Here is a 21501-nt window from a genome sequence, read left to right as displayed (position 1 = left end):
GTGCCATCCGACGTAAAAATATTTTGTTCGGTTAAACTAAAACGCGCGGTGATTACTGTGTCGTTTGGACCTGGATTTTATTTTAAAGCCAAACGTTGAAAATCATAGAGGGTGAGCATTGGTTGAAAGCACCTGGCCTGTGTATTGTTTTCGTGATGTATTTTCTTGAGTGTGCCAACATGTTTTTTTCTCTCATCTTTTCTCTCATTTTTTTTGCCCATCTTGTGAATACATCTTGCCACCATCCCTATGATTTTAAATAATGGGTATAACCCCTACAATAAAAAATATATTTTTAGAACAAACGGCAGATAAAGGCGGATTTACTAATCCGTTGATATCCTAGCTCAGAATATTTGCTCACCACATTTTACCAACTGGCAGCGAACAGAGGTAATGTAGTACTACTGCTGTTAAATTGTCCATATTGTAGAGTTTAACTATCTTTCTACGTGTTCAATTCACGGACAGTCACGGAGAACCCGAGGAGAAATTGAGAGTATTGTGCACGGGGGGGGGTCTCTAAATGAAATATGGTACGCAAGCTGAAGTAAAAAAAAAAAACGCGTAAAAAGGGTGTTATTTTAAATTAGTTATTTAACGCGTATACGCGTGTACCGTGTTTAGGTTCGTATATTTCAAAATATATAAATTAATAACGAAAATGTGAAAAAAGGGACTCATGAATTCATGTTACCTCAACTTGGAAACAGTATGATTTTATTATGTATATAGGGTAACTATTTTACGTTTCTGTACTTGAAAAGGGGTATAATTTCACCAAAATAGGTACGTGTTTAGATATTTTTTAAAAAGCTATACTTCAGCATGTGATTGTACAGTAGGGTGTTTTGGGTATTAACGTTGAAATCAATTCTATACGTACTTGCAACTTCCGTATAACAATACTGGCCTTACGTACTGATGATTTATGTTCGATTTCCGCCGACAAACGCGCGTGCTCTTGTGTGAGTGTTTGTTAGAGGGGGTCTGACATCACTACTTATTGTCTTGTCTAGAACATAGAAAACGCCAATTTACAATTTCATTTGGGAAAAAGCCACATGTTGAATCATAAATGTTCACTAAATAGCCTTTGTCTTGTTGCTTAATCTGATTAAAATAAGATCCTAGTTTGTGCTTTATATTTTATTTTTAATTTTAATTATGTGTATATATATTTATTTTTGTTATACATTTTATTTTATTTTATTTTATTTTATTTTATTTTATTTTATTTTATTTTATTTTATTTTATTTTATTTTATTTTATTTTATTTTATTTTATTTTATTAATTTGGTGGCAGTTTTGGTAATCGCGAAAGCCCACACGGATCTGACCAAATGCTCATATAAACCCCGTTCAAAACTCGTATAAGCTACTGCCAATCCCAGCTAGCCTTTTATATCATCCGATGGCGTATTCACCGGGGAAAATAATTAATAAACAATTACAAAGTACTAGAAAAAAGATCGCGTTGAATAGCGTGGGTTTAATTTTCAAGACAATCGTCTCAATCAATAATTGGCCTGGTGGTTAGATACGCGCGCTAAAATTCATGTTCTGTCGTCTATTCGCACATGTTTGTGCCGTTCGTTTATTCAATCATCGCTCCAACGTTGCCCAAACACTGAGCATATTTAACTATAATTAGAAAAAAATAAGTAAATCACAATGGTTAGAACACTGCAAACAGCTATAGTAAACAATGCAACAATCAAATCCCAAACTGATTTGAGCCCAACAGATGTAAGTTTTATAACGTTCACCGGCTCACGGCATCCACGCTGAATATTGGAGCAAAAAGAAAAATATTTCCTGAAATAGAGAAATATTTTATTTTACCCCAAATCAGCTCAATTACTTTAATAAAGAGTTATTGTACATTATGTTGACACATTTTGATGAATATTTACAACCATGACTTCAATACAATAGACGATTTTGGCCCGATCGTCAACAAAACATATCCTGTATTCAGGGCAAGCGACGGAAAAGTACCCGGTGTTTGGTCTAACTGGTGGGAAAAATCCCGGAATAACAACCCAAAACAACGACCCAAACTGGAACAATTTTAGACACAATGTAATCATAAAAATGATAGATGATTTTCGCTGCATTTAAAAATGTTCACCGCGATAGTTTTCATCGCTAAAATCAACAGAATGATCTGCCATTTTATTTGAGTTTGTGTATGAGCTCTTTCTGACCGGCGACGTCACCAATTACAAAATAATTAAAATATATAAAATTAAATTAAATTCACGCCGTACAATACGTCAGATTTTAATCAGATTGCTTTATTGCCTTGGGCGAATTTCTCTCTGTTGTCCTTGTAAACTTCTCGCATCTCTATCAAATATTATATTGGAAATAACTCGAACATAAATATCTGTCTAATTGTTCTTATTTGACATTTTGATACATATAAACTATATGATTGTTTCATCGACCCGAAGTATTCAATGATCACGTTTTTGTCTGAGAGAGGGTACTACTAGGATTTGATATCGGCTCCATGCACTCGTTCGAATAAACGTCATTGACATGACCGATTTCGTTCAACAACCAACACAAGAAACATATCTCAGCTATTTCATGCACATCATTCAACAACAATGGTAACTTGTTAATGTTTATCTTGGTTATCAATGTCATTTGTTATCCATAATTAATACATTCTTATTTTAGAATTTGTGTACGTTCTCAATATTTATATTAAAATTGTTTTATGATAGCTACAGATAACAACTAACAGCCAACTATTCTACACAATGTGCTAATCATGTTCCGTTGAGTTGAAAAAATGCTCTAAATTTTCTGTTCACATTTTTTCCAACAGAATGACTATAATGAGCATTTGTCATAAATGCTAACTAAAATATTTCTAAACACATAATCTGCAGGTAGAAAAATGGTCAGAATTTTAATCATCTTTTTGTTTTTTTAATTCAGCTTTCACGGTTTACAGGAATTAATGCAGCCGATATTTTGTGAAAAGGGTCAAACGATTTTGATAAATTCATCAAGTACAGCAACAACATAATTATTCGTTGAAATTATTTTATGAAAATATTTATGAACTGAAAATTATATAATATGGTGTCCACGCAGCATACAACATTTTCAAATATAACGAATTATACACCGCGGGAGTACTCATTTAAAAATTAAATATTTTCAATTCCCAGGTAATTAGATGCATAGACGCAAGTACAGAAATACTGTACAAATACAGTAGTGTGCAATTACTGCATACACGATGAACGTAGTCATAAATATATACAGGTAGTGGCGTTAAAATGATAATGCAAATCAATGGCATGTGACCTTTATGACATGAGACTAGAATGCTATACAAGGATGCAAAAATAAATAAATTTTACTATTTCTTTCCTATGACAACTTGACAAGGATATATCTTGGTAAAAAAAGATATGTAGTGCCTCACAAAGAGTTTGTGGTTGTCTTAGTATTCCCACATTTACAATATTTTTGCTGTCCTCTATGGACACCACTACTAAAATGGCATTAACATTTTTCTCATTTTTGTCCACATAATATTAATTGGTACGTACTATTATTTGTATAAACAGATGACACGAAATATTGTCGCTGTTATATGCACTAAAATAGTCGCATATTTTAAGCACTCAAGAAAAGCATTCCATTTTAAGTTGAGACGAAATCCTCTTACAGAAATATTAATTCTACATAAATTCACACTAAACACGTGATATGCCTGTAGTAAAATGGTAATCACGTCAATCATCGTTGGTTCGTATAGATGTATGTTTATTGCAGCACGTGATACGGACTGGCCAATCACATCACATACTTTAGATATTATATATTCAATTTTTTATGTAATAATGACTGGTTTATTGTATTTTGTAGACATAAACCAACTAACAAATCAACTGAGCTAAGATGCCAGTGTCTCTCTATACAGTGGTGATTGCCACATGGACTTTGATCACGTGCTCTGTGTCAGTAACTCACGCATCAGGGTTTCATCAATATTGCCTAATCGGCGCCGGACCAGCAGGTCTACAGATGGGATACTTTCTGGAGAAAGCTAATCGTGATTATGTAATATTTGAGAAGACGAATATGCCAGGATCCTTCTTCGAACAGTACCCAAGACATCGCACGTTGATAAGCATCAATAAGATCAACACTGGGAGTACAAACAAAGAGTTTAATTTCAGACATGATTGGAACTCCCTTATTGGCGATGGCGATTTATATTTCAAGTAATGTTGAATTCTTCAAATGTAGCAGTTATTAATTCATTTATTTCATTTGGAATGTAATTTTGTAATCCTCAAAGAATAACCTCAAATTCAAAATATGTTTATTTTAATGTAATCTAAAAATATTTTAAATAAAACTATTTTATAACGATTAACAAAATAACATAACAAGGAAAGGATCGATACTGTAAACACTGTACTGATATTAACACCCATTGTTGTTGATTCAGGTTTAGAATAAGCATTAGCTGTAGAATGCTGCCTTAGCTCAGAAAACAATGTCATCTGAATTGAGGCGATATCATGCTTTACTGCTCCTCCATTTTATGTGCTTTTTTTTGTTTAAACCCTTGACTTATTTTTAATCAGAATCTGTGTCATGAATGGCTAGTGTTTTATGCCCCACAGTCTGTTGGTTGGTCTGTTGGCACTGGTAAAACTATCGATTGACAAAACAAATCATTAGCATAGTCCTCGTTCTCATGCATCGTATGCACACTAAATATACATGTTGAGATGAATTGTTTTTAGGCTCCATAATCTTAGGCTCTATAATATTGATTTTCTGTTTACAGACATAACCCCTAGTATAAACCCAACCAAGGTTCAAGTTCCCCGACTTGTCATAGGTGACGTGAAAGCCAGGGTTATGGACTAGTCAAGTCCCCGTCCGGATTTCCAGTCTTGAGAGGCTCATTTAGAACATTTTTAATCAGGGACATTGTCATTGTTGTGGATAAACATTAAAGCGTTGCCTGAATTCTAATAAAAAAATGGCTGCTTATCTTGGTTGTAATGAACTTGACTAGCACATTACAAATGATTCCCATTGATTCATAAGATTAGGCTGTATATGTGCGTGGACGCAGCGCATGTTCGCTCAGTATAACACCTTCTTTAACACTGGATCAAGTAGTTTTAGTTATGCAGCTGTAAATGATGTTGGAACTATGATTTCTTGTGATTGGGGGCTGAGTAACGATCACCATTCCAAGCTTTGCCCTTTCGGAGATTTATAAACGGTCGCATATACGGGCTAGATAACACAAATACATTTCACTCAATTAATGCAAATCCTAGCATTCCTCATTCAAGAGGTATAGTTAAAAACCACCAGCATATATTGAGATAGATTTTTCGAGATCAATGTTATTCACTCACATGTGTTTAATAATTATGGTTTTATTATTTTGAAGTCATTTATTTATACACAAGAGAGGTGAGCAGGAACAAAAATACTGGCCCGGCTTGTATTTATATACGCTGTAATTTACTAACTAGAGTTTTCAAATAAGTCGTTTATTTTACCATTCCCCAGGGATTTTTCAAGGGATTTTTTCCCCAACGCTGATGCTATACTAGAATATTTTCAAGCATATAAAACCAAGTACAATATACATATACAGTATAATACAACGATTGTGAATGTTGGACGTGATAACACGGCTGCGGGTCTATTCTCATTAAGAGACCAGAAGGGTACTGTCCACACATGCAAGTAAGTACCACAGACTGCACCATATCATTTGTTTATTAACACTCAGAATATAGTTGCACAATGTCGCCTGTGTATGTATTTTTCGATTTTAAGCAAAATGGAAATTCCCCATTCGCTACATGTAAACATTGTGGGTGGGAATTGAAAAAAATCATAGGGTAGAACCTGTGAAAGGTGAAATATGTTGACTTTTGGACTTAAAGCGTTAACGATCATGACTTTCAGTAGCCTTACAACAAGTTCATTTTATGTATATATATTCAGAGCTGAAATGGTATTTACGAATACTGTACTTGTATATTTTTCACCAACATTTTAATAAACGTACTATGATTTTCTTTAAATCTGTTTTGTAATAACAAATGTTTATTGTGATGATATCAAGTAAACTCACGTATGAACCACAATATGGAAATTCAGTTTTATTTAACATTTTGTTTTCGCCTGACAGGACTGTTATCGTGAGTACTGGGATAGCTACACCCAATGTGCCAGACTATGAAGGCATTGAACACACGATAGGTTATGAGGACATGCCGATGAACATGTCGTTGTACGATGGGAAAACCGTGCTCATTCTTGGCAAAGGTAACTCGGCTTTTGAAACGGGTACAGCGATATCGTATATTGCAAATTTCGTTCAGTTGGTGTCATCCAGGCTGGAGAAAGACGCCTGGAGCAGCCATTACGTTGGGGATGTAAGGTGAGTCAATATTGTTGGCATGGTACCGGGAAGATTGGAATTGTCTGTGAAATGCTCGTATTATGTTTTAATATTAATGTCGTTCGTTGAATTGTAAAATGTAAAACAACATTGAATATGCGTTTATATATTTTGCTGCACGTTTGGGGATTTTTCAGTTGACTTTTTAGGATGTTTTTTGAAGCGAACGTATTTTGCTTTGTTATGTTGATAAAATTAGTTTGCAAACTAGTATGACTCTAAAACACGCGCCAACCTAGCAAAATGGCGATCATTTTGTACTACATAATATTATTTGTGTCAATGTACCGTACTATACTGCCCTCTATCAATACACAAACAGATACGTTTTAATTCAATCCTACATATTGACAAACGTTATCAGAAATGTTAGCTACATTAAATGACCGGAATAATCTTTGTTTAATTGAATAATTAATGTGACGAAAAGGGAAAATTGTTTACTCCCGCCATTTTTCCGTGATAATCCAACTCTCATAGGGACTACAGAGATTACTCAAATTGAACTTTTCACAATAACTGACATTAACGAGCACTCCTTTTTACAATTTTCTGACAAATGTTCAATTACTCATATTTGTAAGTGCTCTTCTGGTAAAATGTCAAAAATCGGAAACGCGTACGTGGACACTGACGATCAGAAACGTATAGACCACTTGGTGTAATTATAGAACATTTCCATTGCATACATAATATTTCGAACGCCGTTAATTGGATATTCGCGGTCATACTAGCGCCATTTTTAGCAGTGACTATATGTAGAACACTGTGTGGTGGTGCTCTGGTGACGTCATGAAGAATTGCAAAAAATATTCCAAACTAAGCCTTCTCAATAACTGACTCAGAATTGTCTTAATATGTCCCATATCGAACAGGACGCACATTCAAATCCACGGTATACGCTGTAATTGGTAACGCACATTACCTGTTCATCCGTTAACACGCTGTGGCTGGTAAACTTGTTCCAAACAGAATTTGTAATTTATAAAACATTAATAAACATTTATGTAAATATATTCATACCTTCATGGATTTCACTGTAATTCAACGATTGTAAACTATATTTCTTTAAACAGTTAAAACGCGTTCTTCTCGGCGAAGTGCAACAACCGGATTAATAAATGTTCCATTCACAATTCTAGGGCGGTGAACAACGAATTATATGATACCTTCTATTTGAAGTCTTTAGATGGAATATTAGTGACTCGTAAGGGAACTGGCATGGAACAACTACGATTCTTGAAGGACGAAAGCAGTGGGAAAATAAGTATCAGGAATAATCATTTGTTATCTAACAAAGATAATTACATGTTAAGGAAGGAATATGACTACGTCATCAGGTGCACGGGATTTCTCTTCGACTTCAGTATTTTTGACAAGTATGTACCTGAATTCAAGTCTCCATCATGCATGTTCCAATATCTAATGTGTTAATGTCAAGATACTGTGGCGAATCATTTCTGGAAGGAACAATCAGTCGAGTTTCATGAAATATGAGGTTAATACGAGGATACTGCAAAGTATGTACGAAGACAGTACAGCGACTGCGTACTGTCTTTTCCTCCCAGGAATACATCAAAGGAATGCCGATTTAGCAAACTGGGGTCCGTTCACACTCCAAACACTGGCGGCGCCCTCACTTCCGTTATTTTGGTTCGGGTTTTCACCACTGCCACACCGTAATTTGCATATGTTCTATAGAACGTAATCCGTAATCAAAGACGTTCGAATTCTCTTCGTATTGCGCAGTAGTTTTGAAATATTTTTATTCCGCTCTTGTATATGAACTTCGAATATTCGCTATCACACGCATTTTCCCCTTCATTTAAATCTTGCGATTTCGCAAGACTAGTGTAAGGTAGTTTTGATAAAGTAAAACAGACTTTGACATGCGAAAGCAGGTTTCTTTTAGCCAAACATCACACATGTAAACATGAATATACTTCCACTTTGAAAAACCGGTCTCGTACAAAAGTAACATGTATACACCATAAAGACACTTTCTTTTGGATGATTTCTTATTTATGAACATCAGCATATTTATTTCGTAAAAAGTCATAAAGGTTATACGCATATAATCTTCGTTTGAAAAAGTTTTTGTGATTCACCACATTTTTTATGCAAATTACAGAACATATGCAAATTACGGTGTGACAGTGGTGAAAACCCGAACGAGAGGAACGGAAGTGAGGGCGCCGCCAGTGTTTGGACAGTGGGACCCGTTCAAACCCCGGGGCAGCCATATTTGTTTTTATTATTATTACGCTTGCAATCGTTCCATATTTGGAATTCGCGTGTCCTAATATGGTAGGATGAAATGCAATACCAATACCCAATGCAATACCGTACCGCAAAATTGAGGCACGCTGTAACTTATGGCGTTACGATTACAGATGTATAATAATACTTGTTATGTTTATAGAACATGCCGGCCGAAACCGAAAATCCCGACGAAGAAAAATCGACGACCTAAATATCCTCTCATAGATCACACCTACCAAGCAGTTGGCGTTCCTGGATTATACTTTGCAGGAACAGTGACACACTCGCTGGATTTCAAGAAGTCGTCTGGTGGTTTTCTACATGGGTTCCGTTACACAAGTAATTATGATGGCTTTGAATAAGTATCATACATTGTATCTGCACAACAAGGAGCTTAGATTAACATAAAAATATTTGCCGACATTTAAACAATAACGTCTATTTCAAATGGCGCCACGAATATTTATAAAGTTATTCGATTCAGAATAAAAATGAGTGAACCGAAATTAAAATACCGAAGAATTTATTTATTTCTTTTTTATTTGTTTTTGCAAGGCGACAGTTTCGGCCATTGATTGTGACTTTTGTCTTTGCGGATTGTTCTATTTGCAAATTGAAACATACGTAAATTTAGCTATTGTGACATAATTGTAATTGTTCAAGGACATTGACCAGGCTATACACTTTCTTGAGATTTACAAAAAATCACTGAAAAGTCACAGCAATGTAAAGCAGTCTGGGTAGTAGCATACGCTGTCCTCATTAAGATGGAAGCCTACTCATAAATTAAAATACCCAGAATTTATTTATTTTGCAATAAATTGTACTCCGAGGCAATATACGGATATTGACTTAAAAAAAGTTGGGAGTCACCAGCCTTACTTTCGAGAAATTGAAGGTTATATTTTAGTGAAAAGTCGTTATTTTGGCACTATTATAATGTATATACCAGAGGTTCCCAATATCTCAAAATCTAGCCTGGTAACATAGGCTGAATAAATCATATATTGGTAATGATGGAGTATTTTTTTGTTGTTCTGAATTATTTAAAAAATCTGGGTTTTAAAAGTGTAAAAAAATGCATTTCTTTTAACACTGTGTTAAATAGCGATTTTCAAGAAATATTACGTTTCTCAAAAAGCTAAAGTGCAACACACAAAATAATGTTATTTCATTGTAACATGAGACATTAGCTTCATGATTTTACATCGCAAACTAATAAACATTGTCATGCGATTTATGACCAATTTTGTCAAAAATTATGAGTAGGATTCTACCTCAAATTTCTTTCATCCGCCGTACCTCGTTCTAAGACTACGTCAGTCATATTGTTAGTAAGATCTCGAAATCACAACGAACACTGTTAAATTATATTAATTGTTGTATTAGTAAACAAACTCACACACGACATGACAATATTTATGTTAACGATTTTTTTTACATGTTCGTGTTTGATATTTGATTTTACAGCTCAGGCTCTTCACAGAATACTCGAATACCAGAACCATAGAAAACAATGGCCGTCCATTAAATTGTCAATTTCAGAATTATTGAATCATATTGTCAAACGAGTGAATGAAGCTTCTGGTTTGTACCAAATGTTTGGCGTATTCAGTGACGTCATGATATTATCAGGGTAAGATTTCAGCATCATGTGAACAACATTGTAATTTCTGAATGACTACAATTGCTTGCAGTGGATGGACTAACATGTAGGTCAAGAATTGTGCCTTGTTAATATTTTTCCAATTCTTTACGGTATGTGTTCTTCATGCATGTATTATTTTACCGATTGTTGTCTTTTCAATTACATCATTCGTCCGTCTACTTATTACTTCTAAATTGAAGACCGCTTCGGGCAAGGTAGAACTATGCGGTGTTCAACTTGTTTCACGCCACCCCAGTAATGCTTAGCTACGAACTAAATTTTTTATTTATTGACTTTGTCATATATAATTGTTAAATATTCGCTCCTTGCCTGATTCAAGTCTATATAAATAATGCTGGCCAGAAACATAAATTGCTCATTTCCAAGATGTTGCATGTTATTACTTTTTACAATTTCGATGATTTCTTTTCAGTGACGAAACATACGAATATCTTGAAGACTTTCCATTACCGTTGTTGCCAACATTTAAGAATATTACCGGGAAAGAAGCACAACGAATTATTACATTCACTCTGCAGTACGGACCCGGGAAAGGTGGGGGTGTAAAATGTTGTTGTCGTAAAATACACTCCACATTCTGAATGAACAAAGCACAATTACGTAGATAAACAACGCACCGACATAGTGCTTCATTTTTACAAGAACGAAAAACACAACTGTAGGAGCTATATTAGTTTGAAGTTCCCTAACCAACCGTAAAAGTAAACGTCTTTATTCTGCTTCTCTTCATATTTAGGAGTGGAGCTGAACTTGGCCAACCAGGCACACACGACCTTCTTTCTGCACCCGATGTTTCATTATTACGAGGGAATACCAACAGGTAACAACCACAACAAATGATATTCTTGATTCTTGTAGCCCCGTGTCCCGACAAGTGACTGGTTTTATGCAATATATAATGCATTATATGAAATCTTTCGATTTTCTTAAATAATTCTTTTGACCATTATCAAACATTGTCTTACCTGAATACCATACGTAGAACGTAGAATTCAGTGTCAGAAATTTCACACCATTAAAAAGGTATGTATTCTGAAACACACAATATAAAGTAATTCCAAATACATCTGCGGTAAATAACTTAGATAATGTCAAGGTTATTGTCTTGCATATTTATTCGGTGTAAATTGGCTAAACAGTGCATATACAGTATCAACAATGTTAATGTTTATACCTGGATATTGTAAAAGAGTAGGTTACAGGACACGTGACAGTGCATAACGACGCAATTCAATTAGAAGGTAAGAATTTGTGAAGCAATTTTTCGGGTTACTTTGTCTATGGCATTAATCGATAACAATACGCAGGTATTATTGATAAACAAATCAGTAAAACATATTTTAAACCACAATTTGTTAGAATGTTTAGGATAATATGTGCAGCGTAAGAGCGAAGATTTCGATGTGGTAACGTAATAAGAAACTAGAAAACAATTGAGCTCATCAAATATTTTACATAATAGCTCTAAGAACCCAATAAATAAATGACCCCAGAATGCATCTCTAACGTTAAACAATTGTGAATATTTCTATATTTGTCAAATATATGCAAATTTGAAAATTCTATTCAAATTATTCGTAAGTAGTGAATAATCCTATGAAGCTGTGTCATGTTTAGCAAACTTATCACATTTTGGGATAGGTAAGAATTTTGGTACTACAAATTTTTGTTTTCGACTTTTGAGTGTTAGCACAATTTATCAATAATCTATAGAACGACGATAGTGTTAGTAATAACACTTGACGTAAAATACTTTTATTTTAGCTGGTATTCATTTTCGTTGGAAAGACTTTTTGGGTGTTTTGTATGGAATTTATTTTCACTGATTTTTGAAAAGTTGAATCTAAAATATAGAAAAAAAAGTTATATTCGCTGGATTTTATTTTCACTGAATCATTTCTTCAGCGAAAATCGCAAAAATTAATTACAAGCGAAAATGAAGTATTTTACAAGACTTGATACTTGCATATACATTTTTATTTATTTTCAATTTTCCTTTGAAGCAAGATTGTTTTGACAAAGTTACCTATACAAAAATGATAAGAAAAATACACAGAGAAGAAATTTTGATTCAGCATGAATATTGTTGTGATAATATATTGTATAAAAGAGAAATTGATGTGTTATGACCTGCATTATATAATTTATTTACAATAGTTTAATGCCTACTTTACTCATTTTCACTTGGATGATGTAGTATAACTTCTAAAAAAAAGTTACTATGACTTACCATCGACCGTGTTATACTTGTATCTGTCGTTATTTTGTCATATACTTATCATATTCCCGAATTCGTAAAATAACTCTATGGATTATGGATATGTGTATCGTATGTTTGGTATGCTGAACGACACAATGAAATTCAATATTAATCAAGTAATGTGTTAGTCTTAACAAGTGATCTGTCAGATTATTTTTACAATAACTATTTGTATATTTTGTTGACAGATGAAGATATGAATAATGAAAATTTATACAGCGGACTGCCTCGACCCTCCAAAATGCACCATATGACGTCAGATTTTATGACGTCATGGACTTCACCTAACAGGTAAGTTACAAATACTGATATATCGTAATAGTTGCTCATATATGACTGAACACATTTTTGTGAATTTCTAGCAGCATAAAATTGATACCCAATTCTCATTATATCGTGAATCGTGAATCATAATATACATTTCGATCCAATTCTATATTTCACAATTAACCAAGAATGGTCTTGCTTCGTAGTTGATGTATTAATAAGCTTTTGTTAAATAAAAACTTTAATCGATTGTTTTTTGATTATGCAAATGTTCATGATATTTGAATAATTAATATGGCGCATCAGTCGAGAACGATTTATTTCAATGATAGTATAAGTTTTTTTTATTAAATATTCCCCTATTTTTATTTTTAAATATGATGATGAAATAATTTCATTAAGGTAGCCAGTATAGAAATGCACATTGTGATATTTTTTGTGACATTTAGGACGCTTGTTTCCTGATTTTTTTTTCAACTTACCCTATTTTGTTTTATTTTGGCATCAACGTATAATAATAAAAGCACGGAAACGACGATATATACTTTTCAATTTGACAAGAACCTAAAATGACAAAGTCGTATCTCATCTGTGTGTGAGATACAATAAATCTTTCCAAATAATACATTATCAATACGTGAATATATATATAAACATATCCTACAGTGGCTGTTTTTACAAAGTAGCAACAACGATGCACAATTTGTTTGGAATGTTTGCTAAAACTTGATTATAATATTATGTGATTATAATTTGTGTATTCACCACGAGCATTCATGTCAATACTTCACTTGAAATGTGAATAAAAGGTGCATGGGAAATAACTTTGAACTGGTCTAATCCGGTCATAGCGTAAATTATAATTGAAATTTGACTGAAAAGACATATAGTTACACAATAAAGTCGCAATTTACAAATTAATTGAGACAGATAAAGGGAAAAAACATAATTTGCTACTACGTAATTTGAGTTCATCATTTAAATCCATATTAAAAATCACATATTCATATCTTAATGTTCTTGTGGTATCTTGCAGTCACATTCTACCACTACGTCGATTCCTGGAGTCCTGTGTAGGGCAGGATCTGCGATATAATTACGACGATGAGTGTTTTCAACTGACTATGACGTACAAGAATCCACCAATCGGGTGTAAACAATCCTATGCGAGTGGTTTGAGGATGTTGAAATCAGCATATTAGATTTTAGTGATTTGCACAAACGTTTTTTTTTTTTCAAATTGTAGATTTTAGAACAAGACATTTGTTTATTTTACCAAAAGAACATATAGTTGGAAATCTGGCGGGCTTATATTAAATATTTATGTGAAATATATATAATAGTCTACATAATCATTTTATTGATTCATTCTGAAATCAACAAAAACATAACAATCTTATTGCAAATTCGCAGATTTATATTGATGTTCATGCTTAGATGTAGCTATAACCATTCATCGATATTCTGTTTCATAGTTTGTGTTATTGCTAATTAGAAATACTTCAGTTGGGTATAAGCAATTTATCTAAATAGACAACTCTGTTTTGGTAGAAAACTATAATAACGGTATTTTCTCAAATATACTAACGACCAAATGTAAAAACTATATCGACGTTTTGAATTGCGTCTTATAACCCCAACTACGTCACAGAAACGCTTTGCCGCCAAAGAAGCATTAAATTGGCAATGATCGTGCTTGTTTATTGGGGAGTTATTGTCATTTCGGTGGTGGTGTTTGGTGTGAAGCTAGAGGTAGTATATAAGCCGTTCCTGGCGACGCGGAAACTTCTACCGATATGGATTGTTGTGGTTGATCAGTCTGAATACATTCAAATGTTGGACTTTATATCAAATAGAAATAGGGATCTAGCACCTCAACAGTATTTACTCGCCAGGCGCATGCATAGGCTAGATGGGTTTTTATACTGCTCTTGGTCGTTCTTTGACGACAATTATTCTGTATTGAGTTTAATTAAATGAGATATTTTGCGTTACTTAGTTACAATAAACGATATGGTTAAGTTAGTTTGTTTGTGTATGTGTGAATTGTATTTGCTAAGCCGTCACACGGTAGACATTCCAACAATTCCCAAGAACCAATATTCAATGGCCACCTATTTCTAATGCCTGCTCACATTTCATTTAACTCTTATGTGGGCTTCATATTGGCTTCGGATTGGCTCCAGTCTATTCTAAATGCACCCGGTTGTGTTATTTAAACGTCGCACTCATACTGAGATTGTGCCAATCTAGAGAGTTAATTCTTAACAAGTTAAGGGTTCATTCAATGCTCAGTATGCCTATAACCACTACAAATAAACAATATTGTGACCTCGACGTGATATGTCCCGATTCTTTATTGACAAAACGTCGAATATATTCATTTATGTAAATAGTTTATGTTGGCAACTGCAAAAACGTAACACTAGAATATCTTCATACCGTGATTTTGGTTGTCGACACACACGCTCACATTTTTTGGTTTGTATTCATTTTTAAATGTTAGATCTGGGTATGTTCTTGTCAAATACATAGATTTGAAAAATGGCATTATGTTTTAAATAATGGTATGCTCTCATCACAGAAACGACTTAAAACTGTTACGTTTTAGAGTTAGGGTTAGGATTAGGTTAGATCTTCTTTTTTTCGGGCCGTGACGTATATATTGTACATGTTAAAATGATGGTGTGAGGGCGGGGATGTGGCAGTTATGTAAAGTGTTGAGAGGGGAAGTCAGATTAGGGTTAGGGGAGGCTTAGGGTTAGGGTTGGAGTGCGAGGGTAGTAGAGATTGGGGGTCATTAGAGAGTTAAAATACAATGACTATGGTTTTAGATGTATTTTATTCTCATGGTGAGTAGGTTGGGTAGAGGAATTTGTGTAAGGGGTGTGCATGTTGTGGATGGTGGTGGGAAAGGAGTTGTTTGGGTCTCAAACTTTTGACCAACCACTCATTCTAAATATTGTTGAGTGAGGGATATTTACTAATGAGAGTAATCTTTTAAAAAAATTAAACAGATCTAATATTACAAGCAGTGAATATAAAGTTATGCTTTAATTAATGAAGGTATACAGTTCACTCACCTGAAAACATTCTGGGGCATGACTTATAACTTGTACCCATTGAGGGGGGGGGTCAGTCTAGCCACAGTTCAAATCTTTTAAAATATGATTTTTCAGGTAGTGATTCAGCTCTAATTCTGAAATTAAATCAAATTATTAAAATTAATTCATTACATCTGTTCTATTTTTATAGAAGAACCTTCCCGAATAAGAAATTCTAAAATTTAAAAACATAAGAGGTAATCACTAAACCATGTACTTTCACACTCAAGCAAGAGAATAGACATGTTGGTGAACTAGCCTTGCACTGTTAGTGTTTTATTGTTTACACAAATAAAAAAATAAAAAAAAAGAATTGCAGACCTCACTTCTTTATGTTTTTGAGTGGGCCAGCCAACTTTCCACATACAAAAAACACATAATATTTCTATTTAATTTATTTTATTTTATAATATAATATTGCCAATTCTTTAAAATAAATTTAGCATTTACAATATCTTCATACCGTGATTTTGGTTGTCGACACACACGCTCACATTTTTTGGTTTGTATTCATTTTTAAATGTTAGATCTGGGTATGTTCTTGTCAAATACATAGATTTGAAAAATGGCATTATGTTTTAAATAATGGTATGCTCTCATCACAGAAACGACTTAAAACTGTTACGTTTTAGAGTTAGGGTTAGGATTAGGTTAGATCTTCTTTTTTTCGGGCCGTGACGTATATATTGTACATGTTAAAATGATGGGGTGAGGGCGGGGATGTGGCAGTTATGTAAAGTGTTGAGAGGGGAAGTCAGATTAGGGGGAGGGGAGGGTTAGGGTTAGGGTTGGAGTGCGAGGGTAGTAGAGATTGGGGGTCATTGGAGAGTTAAAATACAATGACTATGGTTTTAGATGTATTTTATTCTCATGGTGAGTAGGTTGGGTAGAGGAATTTGTGTAAGGGGTGTGAATGTTGTGGATGGTGGTGGGAAAGGAGTTGTTTGGGTATCAAACTTTTGACCAACCACTCATTCTAAATATTGTTGAGTGAGGGCTATTTACTAATGAGAGTAATTTTTTAAAAAAATTAAACAGATCTAATATTACAAGCAGTGAATATAAAGTTATGCTTTAATTAATGAAGGTATACAGTTCACTCACCTGAAAACATTCTGGGGCATGACTTATAACTTGTACCCATTGAGGGGGGGGGGGGTCAGTCTAGCCACAGTTGAAATCTTTTAAAATATGATTTTTCAGGTAGTGATTCAGCTCTAATTCTGAAATTAAATCAAATTATTAAAATTAATTCATTACATCTGTTCTATTTTTATAGAAGAACCTTCCCAAATAAGAAATTCTAAAATTTAAAAACATAAGAGGTAATCACTAAACCATGTACTTTCACACTCAAGCAAGAGAATAGACATGTTGGTGAACTAGCCTTGCACTGTTAGTGTTTTATTGTTTACACAAATAAAAAAATAAAAAAAAAGAATTGCAGACCTCACTTCTTTATGTTTTTGAGTGGGCCAGCCAACTTTCCACATACAAAAAACACATAATATTTCTATTTAATTTATTTTATTTTATAATATAATATTGCCAATTCTTTAAAATAAATTTACCATTTACAAATTAATGTGTTGGACACTATATAATCTTAATATTTTACAATCCATATCCTTATATTTGAATCTGTTTCAAGACATTTGAAAACAATATTAGAAGTAATATAACAATACAACGACTAGATTTGGTGTCACAGTTTGCTCCCAATTCATATTGGAATATTACCAGCAATAATTAATAAAGCTTGTTCAGTGTTCATCATATTCAGTGGCTAGTTCTCAGGAACAGTAAATAAACAGAAATAATTTTGATGCCATGTTTTTAGACGACACCGCCATATCGAATTTGGATTTGGACCATACCATTTCAAGCTGCAGGGTGTCTAAACAATGTCTCAACAAACAATAAACAAATCTTCCACCCACCACACAAAGTTTAGCCATAATTGAACAACCAAGAAAGCAACAAAAATCAGGCTGCATCCTGAAAACAACGAGATAGGCATTACAACCAGTCATTACAAACATGAAATCCTCCACCCCTCCCAGTACACCCTACAGCATTAATGGTTCCTATACTCATTTGCATCTATGTAAAACAAGCTTAGCCAATAGATGCACCTGACTCATCAAACTTTTGACCAACCACTCATTCTAAATATTGTTGAGTGAGGGCGCTATTTACTAACGAGAGAAATCTTTTAAAAAAATTAAACAGATTTTTGGTCAGGGCGCCCTCTAGTATTTGTGGGGAATCATGTTTATTTGGAATGCTCTGATTGGATGGACGTTTGAACTTAGCAAGGTGTGATAAAATTGGCCAGATTCAAATAAGCATGAACTAATAATTTGACAGGGAAGTGATACTTATAATGCAGAAAGCTGTTTTAATTACTGTTGTGATAGAGTTTTTATATTTCCCCGTCAAATGCATTTATTGGTCCACTGAAAAATCAAAATAATGTTTCCCTGTTACTTAAACTCTTATTGATCAAGGCATTTTTAAAATCATGGGTGTTCATCTCGTTGTACTTTGGATTTCTTGGAGCAAATAAAGATCCTAGAAAGTTAGTATTTATATGCATGTGTGTGGGTTTTGTTTCACTGTCTTTGACTTTCCCAATATGTTTGTTGCTATTGACAACAATTCAGTCCTTTGTAATGCTTCAGTCAATGTTTTTCTTCACTACCTACCCAGCTCCTCATCAGGCGTATGTGGCTGGTGTGGCATATTTAAGATGGGTTTAACCCACCAAATCAGCACAGACAGTAGGGCAATTGTCACATTTAGTGCTCCAAGAAAATATTCTCAGTCAATGTGTATTTATATAAATTGATGCAGTTTCTGTGGCTTCAAATTTACTGGCTTTGTACATACAGATATATTAGTTTACCTGTTTCTAGTTGAAATTTAGCCAATCTTATTACCCAAGACAGTTGGAAATTAGCCAAATGTCACAACACTCATTTCAAAGTGCCACACCTTAGAACAAGTAGTCAAACCTGATATTGGCTAGAGCTTTTTTTTATATGGAAATGGACAGGGTGAATGGCAAACTCGATTGTCAGAAAGTAATAAAAATAATCACAGGCTTACTCCACCTACCCCACTATGAAGTAAAAGGCTGTTTATAAAACCATGATGGTTTCATGTTTCTTATGGAAAACAATTTTAATTATAAACTTCTATGCTCTTGTACCAAACCGTGGGGATCCATCATACTAAACAACAGGTGTCAATATTACTAAGAACAATGGACTTCTTTTTCATCAAAATTACTGATGCGTCAGTTTCGCGATTTCTCATGTCATCACATAAACTCTCATGTCATCACAGTTGATTGCGTATATATATGTGTATACCGTGAACACATAGTATTTTGACCTCTACTAAAATAACCTATACTACGAGAATGGTTAATCTGGTGTAGTGATCGCGTGTCTGCTTACAGTGTGGTGCTGCCGTGGTTGTGAGTTGTTCGAATCTTTATTGCGTGTTTATAATTTCCTAATATACCTGTAATTATATTCATCCTGGTTGTCCGGCTCAGGCTCAGTCAGTACCTGGTGTATATAAGCGCTGCACCATGGCTATCATCAAATTACACACGTATATTACAGATACAAAAATGTACATGTTGTTGTCGTACGTATTGACGATATTTGCGTGTACAAGATCTAGAACAATTCTATGGATCTACTTATTTTTACCTGCAATAAAATTACACAATTTCCAAATAATATTTTGACAGATTGCTGACTATAACATTTGTGTAGACAGTTAAAGACTGGGAATTAACCAAGACATGGTGCTGGAGCGTTATATTCACTTGTTTCTTGAATTCGCGAAACCGTGCGAGTTGGACAATGAACAGACATAAGAATACTTCAGAATTGTGTAAATTAACATACGTTCAGCGCTGTGCACTGAAAATTCAACTGATTGCTGAATCTTTCACTTTTATCGTGTCGTGGTATCACAGGGAGCCCAGAAACTATAATCAACTGTAGTACGCAGTGTTTATGAGCGGGGGGGGGGGTGGTTATCGGCTGGTATCTAGTGTAAGAAATAGACAAGGGATGAAGGCTCCAGCCAGCTCACATTTTTTAAACTCGAAAAAACAGACGAAAAGAATGAAAAATAAAATCTAAAAAAAATACTAGGTTGAAGAATATTAGTTGCTCCTTCAAATTTTGCCAAAGCCTTGCCTACATTTTACCGATATCTGCAGAATAAATAAAGAAAACTACACAAATTGACTCCATTTAAGAATTCCTAACGGTTTGCCCGAACGCACGGCAAAGTTTGGAGGCGTGGCCTGTAGCATTTGGCAACAACCAATCACAAGACTGGTTACGAACTAGTTGAACAAGGCTAACCGAGTCGTGACCTCGATGTGGTTCGTAACTAGTCTTGTGATTGGTTGTTGACAAATGCTGAACAGGCCACGCCTTCAACTGTGCCACGCGTTCGGGCAAACCGTTAGAAATTCCTAAATGGAGTAAATTTGTGTAGTTTTCTTGATTTATTCTGCAGATATCGGTAAAATGTAGACAATGCTTTGGCGAAATTTGAAGGAGCAACTAATATTCTTCAACCTGGTATTTTTTTTATATTTTATTTTTCATTCTTTTCGTCTGTAATTTCGAGTTTAAAAAATGTGAGCTGGCTGGAGCCTTCATCCCTTGTCTATTTCTTACACTAGATACCAGCCGATAAACCCCCCCCCCCGCTCATAGAGACTGCGTATTACAGTTGATTATAGTTCCTGGGCTCCCTGTGATGGTATACGTCATTAATCACATCAATAATTGTGTAATTTACTGTTGTAAATACACAACAACGAGATGCGATTAACTATACATATTGTGTTATAAACTATGACAACATTTTCATGAAATAAACATACGGTAATAAAATGTACAATAAGTTATTTTTACCCACTGTTGTCGGTATATTCAATTCAAAGCATCTCACATGTGGTACCATGATGTGCAGCTTACGTAAATTGTAACTGTAAATTGCAGCTTACATATATACACCCGATATACATGTATTACATCAAAGGTTGACTACCCAGACGTATGTTGTCATTTGTGCAAATAAAACAACTCTGCAATGATTACTAGTATTCTAAATGCACGATTCTTAATACAAATATGAATTGCTCAAAAAATGAATTATTATATAAGAACATACAATCATTGCTGATGTTAATGGACTAGATTGGAATTGGGAAGGATGTCATTCCAAAAACATTTTCCAGTGTCTGAACAAATATCGAAAAAATGTTATGAATGAAAATTTGTCATGAATGAAGACAATAATAGTCAAATCCAGACAATCAAATCTTTGAAAAGTAACAATTCCAATAACAGTGATTATTATGTTACTGTCTAAATAACACTACATTATTCGGAAATACAAATTTCAACAACTGCCCCG

General features: G+C 34.1%; 1 protein-coding gene across 2 annotated transcripts; it reads left to right on the top strand.

Moving 5' to 3' along the window:
- Positions 1 to 361: 361 nt before the first annotated feature.
- On the top strand, positions 362 to 14962 carry LOC146742718 (FAD-dependent oxidoreductase domain-containing protein 2-like). Of its 2 annotated transcripts, XR_014929716.1 has the most exons (12): positions 362 to 393; positions 3899 to 4257; positions 5576 to 5755; positions 6207 to 6458; positions 7622 to 7858; positions 8902 to 9080; positions 10212 to 10377; positions 10823 to 10944; positions 11147 to 11230; positions 11601 to 11651; positions 12859 to 12961; positions 13974 to 14008. XR_014929716.1 is itself a non-coding variant. In XM_085500405.1 (11 exons), the coding sequence occupies exons 2-11, from the start codon at positions 3932 to 3934 to the stop codon at positions 14137 to 14139; spliced, it is 1815 nt and encodes a 604-aa protein (XP_085356531.1). In that variant the 5' UTR covers positions 362 to 393; positions 3899 to 3931; the 3' UTR covers positions 14140 to 14962. The 2 variants fall into 2 exon arrangements, 1 of the variants encoding a protein (XP_085356531.1); XM_085500405.1 differs by lacking the exon at positions 11601 to 11651 and having other exon boundaries at positions 13974 to 14962.
- Positions 14963 to 21501: the final 6539 nt, after the last annotated feature.

Source organism: Saccoglossus kowalevskii, chromosome 6 (assembly GCF_978046115.1).
Source record: "Saccoglossus kowalevskii chromosome 6, keSacKowa6.1, whole genome shotgun sequence".
Lineage (NCBI taxonomy): Eukaryota > Metazoa > Hemichordata > Enteropneusta > Harrimaniidae > Saccoglossus > Saccoglossus kowalevskii.
The sequence above is the reverse complement of the archived record's forward strand: the minus strand, read 5'-3'. Positions and strand labels throughout refer to the sequence as shown.